The sequence below is a fragment of the Callithrix jacchus genome, chromosome 16 (assembly GCF_049354715.1).
Source record: "Callithrix jacchus isolate 240 chromosome 16, calJac240_pri, whole genome shotgun sequence".
In the NCBI taxonomy this organism is placed as follows: Eukaryota; Metazoa; Chordata; class Mammalia; order Primates; family Cebidae; genus Callithrix; species Callithrix jacchus.
Genome location: NC_133517.1, coordinates 16882898 through 16895640, shown reverse-complemented (window position 1 = coordinate 16895640; position 12743 = coordinate 16882898). Strand labels below are relative to the sequence as shown.

Here is a 12743-nt window from a genome sequence, read left to right as displayed (position 1 = left end):
TATAATCTTTCCAAAGACTGAAAGGTATTAAAGCATATTCTTACACTTTATATCCTGAAAAGGCTTTTGAATAAAGAAATGAACCTAATGGATAAGAAGTACAGAGATGTTTTTGTGGCATGGGAGGCCACACAGAATGTGATGCAGAATGTCTGTGGCAAAACACAACTCTAAAATGATCTGGGCTGCCACAATAAAGCACACAGCCACATGTTAGAGGCCAAGGGCTGAACGCTGGCAGAGGAGAGTGTCTAGTCTCTCAACTTAAGAGCAAAGGATTTCCTTTAAGCCCTGTCTACTATTTGATAAGTTTTTCAGACAATGAAACGAAAAGCTAAAGGACAAAAAGGCAAATTAAAAAAAAGATATAAGTATAAAGTTCTAAAACACCAATTAAAGCAGCATAAAATGTGGTACATCATTGAGTAAAATCAACCTCACAAAATAAAAATTTCAAAGAAAGCCTAAGACAAAAATTGATTTAAGGACTAAACTAGAATGTAATAAAATGCAGCGGCAGAATAAACTAATGAGGAAGGGGACAAATCAAACTCTGAATGGTAGGTAATAAACCTAGAGGCCAACAACTTCACACCAAGACTTCCAGCGCCCCTTTGGCAAAGGCCCCAGAAGTACTCAGAGTAGTGCCCAGATGTCTGTAATCCTGTACCCGGCAGCCTCAGGCACCCTCGATTCTCAGGCACCTAGCCTGGCATCCATGTGCTTCACTCCAAGCAGGTGTGTCACCACCTTGAACTCCCGACCTCAGGTGATCCGCCAGCCTTGGCCTCCAAAGTGCTTGGATTACAGGCATGAGCCACCACGGCCGGCCTACCACCCTCAATTCCTAAACCCCAGCCACAAATTCTTCACCCTACTGTTCTAGTTGAAAAACAAAGGACAGCTGTTAGCAGGAAGGAAGAGGGAAGAATTCTGTTTTACTTATGGACAACAAATATACAACTTCAATGAAGAATTATTAATAAATGTTTTAAGTTCTTTAAAATGGGTCACCAGCTGGGTACAGTGGCTCACGCCTGTAAACCCAGCACTTTGGGAGGCCGAGGCAGGTGAACTGCTTGAGGCCAGGAGTTGGGAGACCAGCCTGGGTAACATGACAAAACCTCGTCTCTATAAAAATACAAAAAAAAAACAAAAAACAAAAAACCGTCTGTAGATCTGGATCTGAAAGAATCAAAACAAAAAAAAAAAAGAGACTGAGGTGGGAGGAGGGAGGACTGCTTGAGCCCAGGAGGCTGAGTCTGCAGTGGGCCAATATTGCAATGATGTACTTTAGCCTAGACAACAGAGCAAGATCCTAGACAAAAGTCAAAGTGCTGGGATTACAGTGACTCACACCTGTAATCCCAGCACTTTGAGAGACTGAGACAGGAAGATCAGTTGAGGTTAGGCATTTGAGACCAGCCTGGCCAACATGGTAAAACCCCAACTCTACTAAAAATACAAAAATTAACAGGGTATGGTGTCTCATGCCTGTAGTCCTAAGCTACTCAGGAGGCTGAGGCAGAAGAATCTCTTGAACCCAAGGTTGCAGTGTGAGCTGAGATCATGCCACTGCACTCCAGCCTGGGCAACAAAGCAAGTCTGTCTCAAAAAAAAAAAAAAAAAAAAAAAAAGAAGAAGAAGAAGGGGAAAGGGAAGGGGAAGGGGAAGGGGAAGGGGAAGGGGAAGGAAAAGGAAAAGGAAAAGGAAAAGAAAGAAAGAAAGAAAGAAAGAAAGAAAGAAAGAAAGAAAGAAAGAAAGAAAGAAGGCAAGTCTACAAGTTACCAAGTTTTATGGATTAAATTCAGATCTGCCAGAAGTAACATGGAAAAGAAGTGTAGTTAGCTAATGTGTTATCTGATCACAGAAGTTTAACACAGACATTAATAGTTTGGCTACTGGCATCACCTGGCATCATAATGGAAGCCTAACTCCCATGAAATTATATTGGTCCTATAGAAGTCAGGGCTACACATAAAATCAGTATTCTAATGGAAGTTTAAGGGTATTGTCTAACCTAAAAAAGAATAGTGCCTTTTTTCTTGATTAACACTCCATTTCCTGGACATAACATAAAGAATTAAACCAATTAAGCACTACAAAACTGATGCAAAAGTATGCCTTTCAATGGTCTTTTACCATAGTGTATCTTTCCAAGTGCAAAACTGTAGGGCACGCATTTGATACCCGTGTCGTATTTTAAGATGCCACTCTTATTCATGCATAGCAATCCTATGAATTAGAAAGGGGGCCAAGTGAGGGTAACTTTGTCAGTCAGAACCCCCTCCCTAGATTCACCATTATGGTCTCTAACCTGCCAGGGAGGCTAACACAACAAATGAGCCATGCTGCCTGTCCACATGTCAATCAGGTGCCACAGGTGAGATGAGACTTCAGCAGATTAAATGGTAAAACCACAGAGAAGAAACTATCACCATCCACCCCAACAGGAGAAGCCAAACTTCCCCACAAAATTATATTGTTCCTATCAAAGTCAGGGCAACATATAAAATTAGTATTCTATGAAAGTTTAAGGGTATTGTTTTAAAAAAATGTCTTTTTTCTTGATTTGTACTCTCAATTTCCTGTTTCATGTTTGAAAGCTAAGCCACATAGACTTCCACATAAATGTAGCTGAAGTGAGGGCTGGCATTTCAGATGACTGATGCTCTGCACAGCGGCTCTGCACAAGCATCCAAAGACTCAAGGGGGCCTTTGTCCAGGCAGAGGACAACTAACAGAAAGATGTTTACATATCAGGTACAAACTGCATTTGTGCAGAATTTCATTTTTCAAAAGCATTTCATTTATACATATAGAGACTTATTTAAATAAAAGATAAAATCAGCCTGTGATTCCTTCTGTTCTTTACTTACCAACCCTAACACTGCAACCACCCCACCCTAAAATTCTACTGAAGACTTTCAAGCAATGTGTCTCCAGAAAACTCTCCCTTTAACATCCCACTGTGGCTCACGGCCTCCTCACATCTCAACTTCCATTTGATGGGGGCAGTGAGAGTTGAAAGTGGGGTCTACATCACCTTCTCCCATATAAACCAGGGTGGCAATAGGCCACTGCTTTAGAGTCTACTCCAGAAAACTCTCCCTTTAACATCCCACTGTGGCTCACGGCCTCCTCACATCTCAACTTCCATTTGATGGGGGCAGTGAGAGTTGAAAGTGGGGTCTACATCACCTTCTCCCATATAAACCAGGGTGGCAATAGGCCACTGCTTTAGAGTCTACTCCAGAAAACTCTCCCTTTAACATCCCACTGTGGCTCACGGCCTCCTCACATCTCAACTTCCATTTGATGGGGGCAGTGAGAGTTGAAAGTGGGGTCTACATCACCTTCTCCCATATAAACCAGGGTGGCAATAGGCCACTGCTTTAGAGTCTACTCCAGAAAACTCTCCCTTTAACATCCCACTGTGGCTCACGGCCTCCTCACATCTCAACTTCCATTTGATGGGGGCAGTGAGAGTTGAAAGTGGGGTCTACATCACCTTCTCCCATATAAACCAGGGTGGCAATAGGCCACTGCTTTAGTCTACTGCAGTTCACTGGATGGGGAGAACAAATTTCCACCAGGCCCAATGTGGCCCACCTTGCATCGGGCACAGACCATGAGTTGCTTTCAAGGTCAATGTTGCTAGGCAGTCTCTTCCCTTGATGGATCTGAACTGAACCACACACGTCAAAGGCACCGGGGCCTGTACGAACAGCAGCTGATGAACAGCAGCTGATGACCCTCTCACGCTGCTTACTCAGCCGGTTTAAGATAAAATCAAGTAAGAGGAAGGGCCACAATGGGGCCACTGCTGCTGGCTGGCAAAAGTAAGGCCTTGAGGTGGTTGCCCTAAAGGAAAGAAGGATTTGGGATTTAAAAGATCATATGGTCCTTTTGTTGAAGAGAAGACAGCATTTTAGACAGCAGGAAAGAGAGCACAAGCTTGGATTTAATGAACCAGAGTGGGCAGGACAGGTCAGGGGCAGAGCCGCACGATGTTCATGGGCACCAACACTGAAACGGCCCAAAGATTCATTCATCACCACACATGTAAGAAACCTCTACCCTCTGCCACCAGGCACAGGGTCTATAAAACACTTAGTTCTGTCTTTTCAAATTTCCAACGTCTTGAATTAAGAGTAAATGGTAAATCATAGCATGTGAGTAAAATAAAAAATAAGAAAATCATCAGGACAAACAGCTACCAAAAAAAAGAAAATCAAAGAAAGGCTTTGGGTTTAATTTCTTTTATTACCCACGTAACTGCCAGGAAGATATCTGACTACCTGGGTTTTTGTACTTATTAGTACAACTGGCATAACAGGTTGCTTCTGTGCTTAATCTCTACTGAGAAATTTTGCAGACACATGAGTAAACCATACAATATGTATTAGTTTATAAAAATATACCACCATTGGGCTTGGTGGCCGAATAAAAGTATTGCTCCGGTAAGTGCTGCTACCCTTTTAGCTCGTAACTAAGAAAACAATATTTGAAAAGCTGCGTTCCTCAGAGAAAGTTGCTACATAGATCCTATTACTATTAATGATAATGATAGTATGATTTGCAAAAAGCACCCTCACATGTTTTTGATATTTTGTGTGTGTGTGTGTGTGTGTGTGTGTATGTGTGTGTGTTTTAAATAAGAACAGCATGTTTAAAATAAAACTTCACTCTTAATTGAAAAATAACATTTTAGTTTTCTACTAAGTTTAACATTGGGGACAGAGTATAAATAAAGGAATAAAGGGATCCCTAGAAACTGCATTAGCAGCAAGTCTGTGTTGTTTCATTTAACTTAAGCTTCAGTAGTCAAGTCACAATCTTTGGCCAAGTTCCCTTCTTTCTGTACATTCAAAGAATCTTTATATAGCTAAATGGACCACTAAATCCTTCAAGAGTCATTCAAAGGAAGCACTTCCTCCAAATTCTTTCTCATCTCACAAGGCACATGCATGCACAACAGAAAATGCATTGAAAAGGATGCAAATCCTCATATTCCAGCTCCATGAATCCTTCCATATGCAAAACGGCATCCTCTCCAACCCATAAATGTCTTTGCTGTTATTTTCAGTATTAACAACCAATATTTGAAAGCTATAAGGACAATTGGGGAGAGCACTAGAAAAATGAATAGAAAAAATATATACTTAGCATAAAACGGGAAAGGGAAAAAAGATACGGCCTGATTAGAGAGGAGGAATGTGGCCCGTTTTTCTCATCAAGGTTTTTACATGTCTTTCTGTGATGCTGAACATTTTTTCCTGTTTCACCACTGCTCTATGTAACAATTTCTGGACAGATTCTTGTATGTCCTCCTGCAGAGTAAAGTCATGTATGATTATATTTTGGTTGTCAAAAAGGCCAGTTCTCTGGGAACGGCCACAAATTCAAGCTTCTGCCATTTTACAGAACAAGATGGGGTGCCAGTCAGTGAGGAGGCACACAAGGAAAATCAGCCCATGACAACAGCCAGCCTTCTTCATGTGTCCTTCACCATGGTGAGTGTGAATGTCGCAGACCAAGCGCTCTCCTTGCCAGTTGACACAGCGCAGAGAGAGCCAGAGCACCCAAGGGTCACTTCCTTTACCTTCTGCTCAAAGAACAGCACAATTGTTTGCAGAACACAGCAATGATGCGGTACACAGGGCTGCAGAGTAGAGATCTGAGCAGTCCCATGCTAAATTTTTTATTTCAGTTCTGTTCATTCCCTCTATTTTAGCTCTCTGTAGGAAAATTATTTTCTGTATAAACAAATTCATCAAGTTAACTTATTCAAGGATGGAAATAACTGGTATCACATAACATTTTGCAAAACAAAATTGCCACTGTTGTATTCCAGTGCTTAAAAGCAAACTGCTATGGCAATTCAAACCCAGTGCTAACATAACCCAAACCCCCTATTACCTTCATCACTGCATATTCAATTTACATAATTATTCTACTATGCTATTCTGAATTTACATGTAGTTGTATGCACTCTAGTTATCCTTGCTCCAGGGATGCTGTTTCCTTTCTACACTTAGTAGAACAACGAGACCACAACGCAACATACTCAATTTATCAGATCAAGAGAAACAATGAGGTTCAACAAAATAATGGTCTGGTTTGTTAATTTACTTAAAACCCCAATTCAACTACCATATGCTTGGACAGCCACCCCGTTTGACTGTCAACAACAGGGAAATCCAGGAATGTCCTTACCACACTTCCTTGTAAAGCAGCAGTGGCCTTATCAGTAGTCAAGTGACCAGGGCCAACAGAGGTGCCGCCACCACTCTTTGTGCCCTGCCCCTCAGTGTGGCATCCTGAGTCTTCGGGCCACTTGCAGCAGTTCCCTTTTAACCTGCACATCCCTAGGCTCATCAGATGTGTTCCATCCAATTATTTTCACACCACTTAGGGTAAAAATAACTGTTGCCTATAGGAGGCATTGATTGAGACTATCAGTCAAAAGTGGCAGGAGCGGGGAAGGTACTAGACACTCTTTTTCAGAGAAAATACACCCTTTTCTTCCTACCAAAGCTTGTGACTCTAGTGCAAAGCCAAAATTCAGATTCGGCAACGCCAAACACTTCACTCTGGACAGATTCTGTTTCATACTTCAGGGTGGACAGCAAGCCTATGAGACTTGCACCGACTGTTTCTCTAGTGGATAAACACAGGGTCTGTACCTGCACCAAGAAGACATGGCATGCCTGGGACTGACTATGTTTGGCGCTCCAAGTTTCAAAGAGTTTCCTACAGTCGTTGGGGAAATTTTAACAAATTTCATTGTTAAATACAGCATGTTAATACCTGCCCCAAAGGACTCTATGAGAGATAAGAATATGCTAAGTAAGTTTTTAAACATAGGGCCAGTCTGATGTACATTCAGAACTTGAAAGGATATACTTGGAAATCCACGACAATATTCAATATAGAGTGTTATTTTCTTTTCTTTTTTTTAATAAACTTTTACTATTAGGTGACAAATATAAAAATTAATATGAAAACTAGAATCAGATATATGTCTTGATGCCAAGATTAATACTGGTGATGTATTTCCTGAGCTCCAGAAAGCTTCTTTAGAACACAGATGCCTATGTTTTAGGTTGAAGAAAAAATATTTCATTCTTTTTAGTATTTTTGCTTCGATTTCTTTCTCTTTTGGAGAAATGAGTTTATGCTTTCTCCTACCAAAAGCATAATACTTAGATTTAGGTAATTACATATTTTTTAAATCACCTCATAGAGTCAAACTAAAATTCTACCCATGTCTTTCTTCCTCACCCCTTACATCCTAACTCTTAAACAGTACCTGCAAATAATAAGCACTTAATACAATACTTCTTAAATAAATAAAACAGACTTTATAATGTGTTAAGTTTAAAAGAATGTTCACAAGGAGAAAAAAAAAGTGATGGTTTTCAATTAGGAGACCACACACTGAGGCATCAAAGAAAATTCACAAGTAAATGCAAATATTAAATTACCTGTAAGACTGAGTTAGTGAATATAATTCAGTTGCTTTGGCACCATAAAAAATATTGAGGGCAAAATTTCCTAAATGGCTATGATTCAAACTTTTAAAACACCGCATAATAATGTATTTGGAGTTGTCTAGATTATTTTTAGCAGAAGCTACATGTCCAGGTTTGTCCTTTCACTTCAAGGCAACATCTTTCTAGTCACACAATTAATCTCCTCTGTTTGTGTACCTGGGCATGCACACACAGGGCAGCAATCTCAAAAAGTTCACAGCAAATGCAGAATTGACTGTGTGTGCATGCACAGGTGTGTGTTTACACATGCACATGAGGGTATGGGGTGGAGAGTGTTTTCTAATGGAGTTTGCAAACGGATTCGGATTAACCAAGGCTGACCATAGTTCCATCTGGAAACTATATTTTCTAACATGAGCCACATTCTGGAAAATAGATTCAGATGTCTGGAACTGGTTCAGAACAGTTGTAAGAAACATTCAGTACAAATGAAAAAAATTAGTCTTCAATGTCTTCTCCTCTCAGCTTTTCTTACTGAATAAAAATGCTTCTTTGTTGGGGGGCAGTCAGAGAACTGATGGGGGGGAGTATGGGGTGAAAGAGGGTCTTCCCTAGAACCTAAAATTCATGTTACTCTTGAACACATATCCAATGGACAAGTACTACTTGATTTCTTTTGAGCTGCTCACTAGGATTCCAATCCTGCTCCTGGAAGTCTTACTCTGCCAAGTGTAGAGAATTAACAATCCTGGTTCAATCTCTGGGAAGAAGGGCTGGAATGCTTAGTGAAATATAGTGACCTTTCTTCTATAATCCTTCCTGTCCAGTTTGATATCATCACTGAAAATGAGGTTGCTGGTCTATTCTTACACATAATTATACTGCTGACTTCACTCCATTTGCTAAATGGTAAGTTTTCACAAAAATATAAAAAAAAATTTATTTTTAATTTTTATCCAATAAGGTCTGTAAATCAAGAGTTCATAATAATTAAGTCCTAACTTTCAGAATGCATAAAAGCCTTAGCTTTTTAGTCTGGATATTAGAGAAAGCAGCTCAATAATGACAAAAATCAATGTGTCCCTCCCCACCCCCCATTTCACAGGCTGTAACCACTTGGCTCTTACTGCTGTACTATCATTGTTTTGTGGTTGTTGCTTCTGCCCACAGCCTACCTTGACTTTTTGCTGGATTTAGGTTTTGGCGTGGCAGTTTTTGCTTTCTTTTCCTTTGGCTCTTTGGGAATCTTAGGGGCTTTCGGGGTCTTGGGTTCCTTGGGCTCTTTTTTCTCCTTGGGTTCTTTCGGTTCCTTCGGATCTTTTTTTGCCTTTGACCTTTTCTTTTTCTTTTTTTCTTCTTGGGACCCATCCAGTGAGTTCCTATTTAGTTCTTGGTTATTTACCCCACCAGGGAAGTCATCTTTACCAAAACCTTTACTGGGATCCTCTGCTACAATGTGGTTGTTTTTCTTTTTCTTCTTCTTTTGTTGTGGCTGCTGTTCTATTGACGGCAGGTAATCATCACTCTTCACTAGCTGAGCATTCGGTCCACTAACCTGAGTCATATCCGGCACTGGTTTCTCTAGAAAGGGCTCCGATGGCGAATGCTAAGAGACACAAATAGGATTTGAAATTAGTTTCATTCTTCATAGTAAAGAACTGAAAGTTAGTGGCTGATGCTCCTGAAACTTATTCTATACTCAAGTAGCAAATATTTTTCAGACTATACAGTTGTAGAATCTATCATCTTCTCGCATCCAAAAAATAGTATGTTTATTTAAGAGACAATCTTTTAAATAAGAAAGTTTTAAAATACCACTTTAGTTAATACAGTAAAAACAAATCAGTTCAGGAAGTAAAAACTCATTCAACTGAAGGCATTGTCTGTTTTTTAAACAGCCTACATAAAAATAGTGAATGGCAAAACAGTAGCAAAGCTAAGCCACAAAGAATAAATCTAAGTGGAGTTCTAGCCCCATATGAGAATGTAAACTCAAATTAAAGGTATATAATTTAGCCATTTTTAAAAAGAACAAGTATACTGAACATCGCAAGATTCTAGTACTGTGAAAGTCTGAAATAAAAGTGTAAACATACATAAATCTTACACAACACAACTCATTTCTGGTTTAAATGACATTAAAATATCAAATTAAAAGCATATACCAAAACTTCATGATTGGTTGGTTAAATCTGGATTGGTTAAATCTCTTGCATTGACATGAAAGGTGGACAAGGTTTTTCTTAACCTCTTTAACCTTCACATTTCAAAATTTCACCAAGGAAGAGAGAACCCAAATAAATTAATGTGCCATGCCTTGTAGGAGATTCTTGACATTCACTTGGGATATACACACAGAGACTGTCTTCAATAGAGTTGAAAATACCCACATTTGGGATGGGATTCTGAGTGGTCAGCCAAGATCAGAAGTGACTCCGCACACAACAGCCTCCCTCACAGCTCACCATCCAAACCAGGGCAGGGCTGGCTGGATTATCATCTATACCATGAATTATGACATCTAATGAACCTTTACATTTCAACAAAATACTTGAAAATGTTAAATCTACATATGTCTCTAATTTCCTGTCTTTTTCATATGCTTCTTCTGGCATGTAACACTAACTGTAACATAAACGATCTACCATGTGCCAGGCATATGCTTTACACCCGTGGTACCATTCAATCCTCACACCAGCCCTAAGCGTTAGGTGATTCTTCAAATTTTATAGTTGAAGTAACTTGCCCAACAAGGTACAGATGCTAAGTGACAGAACTAAGACTGACATCAAAGCCAGTAGCTCCAGAGTTCTCACTCCTCAGCACTAGACCTACAGAAGAGGAGAAGGCAGGTGAGCCCAGGCTCACATCTGCAGAGCCTTGTGACTAATGTACACGCCAAAGCTTACTATGAGCAAAGGAGGAAGGGTAGAATCAAACATATCAAAGTACAGACACTGCACATTCAATTCCAAGACACCTAATATTTATTGAGCAGCTATTTGATGCCATGTACCAAGCTAGGTTATATTAGCTAGATGTGTTAATTCACCTGAATCTCACAACAAAAAAGTGATAATTTACCCCCATCTTTTAGAAAAGAAAAGTCCAAGAAGGTGATGTGGCCACCCCAGGCCACACAGTTAGTGACAGAGCTCACATTTGAACCTAGTTTTCTAAATCTACTGCTCTCTGATTCTGCCCACCTCTTCCTAACATCTTCTACACAGTCTTTCTGGGAAAGACTCCCCAGGTTTCACTCAATTTCTAAAGTGTCCAGTGACCTGAAAAACAGTTTTTTTAAAAATCACTGCTTGAAAAGGAGGTGGTTATACTGTTCTCACTAGAACCTGCCATGTTTACTACAGAAACCTCCTCTCCCCCACCCTTTGAGATGAAGTTTCGCTCTTGTTCTCCAGGCTGGAGTGCAATGGCACAATCTCGGCTCACCGCAACCTCCACCTCCCAGGTTCAAGCAATTCTTCTGCCTCAGCCTCCCAAGTAGCTGGGATTACAGGCATGCACTACTAAGCCTAGCTTATTTTGTATTTTTCAGTAGAGACGGGGTTTCTCCATGTAGGTCAGGCTGGTCTCGAGCTCCCGACCTCAGGTGATCTGCCGGCCTCAGCCTCCCAAAGTGCTGGGATTACAGGCATGAACCACTGTGCCCGGCCTGGAAACCTACATTTAATTCTCTAGCTACACTGGTTTAAGAGAAAGAGCCCAGAACTCTGAGTTAAGAGATTAAAATTCAAGTGCAGGCCCTACCATTAGCCATGTATCATCTGGGAAAAATCACTTCACCCATCTGGGGTTCAGTTTCTTTTTCTGCAAAATGAAGGTTTGGGGTTAGGTGACTGATAGGTGACTTCACCCTGTCTCTAAGAAATAGAGTTTATAAAAAATAAAATTTACCTAACTATCAATGGAACCTGATTTAACCTAATTTTTAAGGAAATAATGTGATTTCCAAAGTCTCTTCCAGAATCCCATGGCATTTTAAAAAATCTTAAAATACCCTATTGCCCTTTCCTGGCCATAGCTAAGGGAGAATGAGGCTGAAAAAAGAGTAACGATCCTATATAGGAAAACACAGAAGCAAGGTCAAAGTTTGAAGAACACACAGACGTAGATGTACATGAGCACATTTCCACGCAGGGATAACACACTTAACTAAACACCGCCAAAGTTACCCTCGGCCCCTCTATCCCTTCCTCACAAACACTCTTACACGTGAACAAAGGCACTGTCTAAATTGTCATTACCTAAGTATCAATGGGACCTGATTTAACTGTTTTCTATTTAGTTTACATACGTTGAATTAGTTTGTACATATTATTACCGAATGTAATTAAAAAGGAAAAAGCCCTGTCTTTTTTGCACAGGGCACAGAGATCAAACTTATTTGGGACAAGCTATTTTTCAGGAAATGAGAGAAAAAGTTGTTCCTGGAAAGAGAGGGAAAGGGCAAAGTCTAAACAAGGATTAGAACTTAGAATGGAGAATGAATACCAGGTATGTTTACCTTTCTTTAATCTGCATGGCATTTGCTCCAGTAACAAAACACCAGCTTCTAATGAGATTCCCCGGTACACATTTATGAATTAGAAAAAGCATAAAACACATAACACAAAAAAGATTTAAAATTTACTACACACTTTAGCATACAAATCATGTTAGATGCTCCTTTTAGTAATAAATGAAGCCATAAATTAGTAACTCAGTAAAAAATTTAATCTTGCATAAGGAGGAAAAAAGTGAAGCTAAAATACAAAAAAGTATTAATTCTGTTTGATATGCAGCAGAATTATGTTTTGGTACTATCTAAAACAGGGTGAAAAAGGTGCTCAGAAATATAGTGTTTACCAGACCCACATCTCCTTAAATCTTTTAGAGAAAAGCTGTTTTTGTAAACATTTAACAAAGAACAGATGGCCTGCCTTAATCATGTGGGGAAAAAAACCTGGAGCTCCCAGTAATACCCTGACAAAGTCTCCCAGGCCCAGCCATGTCCCCCCCACACCCCCGACTCCACCAGATGCATGGTACAGTCTTCTCTAATGCTATTTAATTTTACTGCAGACATTTTCCCATCAATTCCCACTGCCTGACAGGTAATCAATGCCATTAACATCTGATATTATCATATAGGGCATTCCCAAAACCTCTCATTTATTAGAGCAAACATGGAGAATGTTAGATACTGAAGGTATTTTTAAATAACATCCTGTCAAACTTTCTGCT

The 12743-nt window shown here is 39.9% G+C and overlaps 1 protein-coding gene across 11 annotated transcripts in view; it reads right to left on the bottom strand.

Annotated features, from left to right (window-relative positions):
• CHD7 (chromodomain helicase DNA binding protein 7) overlaps positions 1-12743 on the bottom strand; it is a 180291-nt gene that overhangs the window by 77156 nt on the left and 90392 nt on the right. For all 11 annotated transcript variants that reach the window (XM_054246609.2, XM_078352513.1, XM_017965361.4 and 8 more), the window contains exon 2: positions 8675-9105. In XM_054246609.2, coding sequence (XP_054102584.1) covers positions 8675-9063 — 389 coding nt within the window. In that variant the 5' untranslated portion in view covers positions 9064-9105. The remainder of the gene's footprint in view (positions 1-8674; positions 9106-12743) is intronic.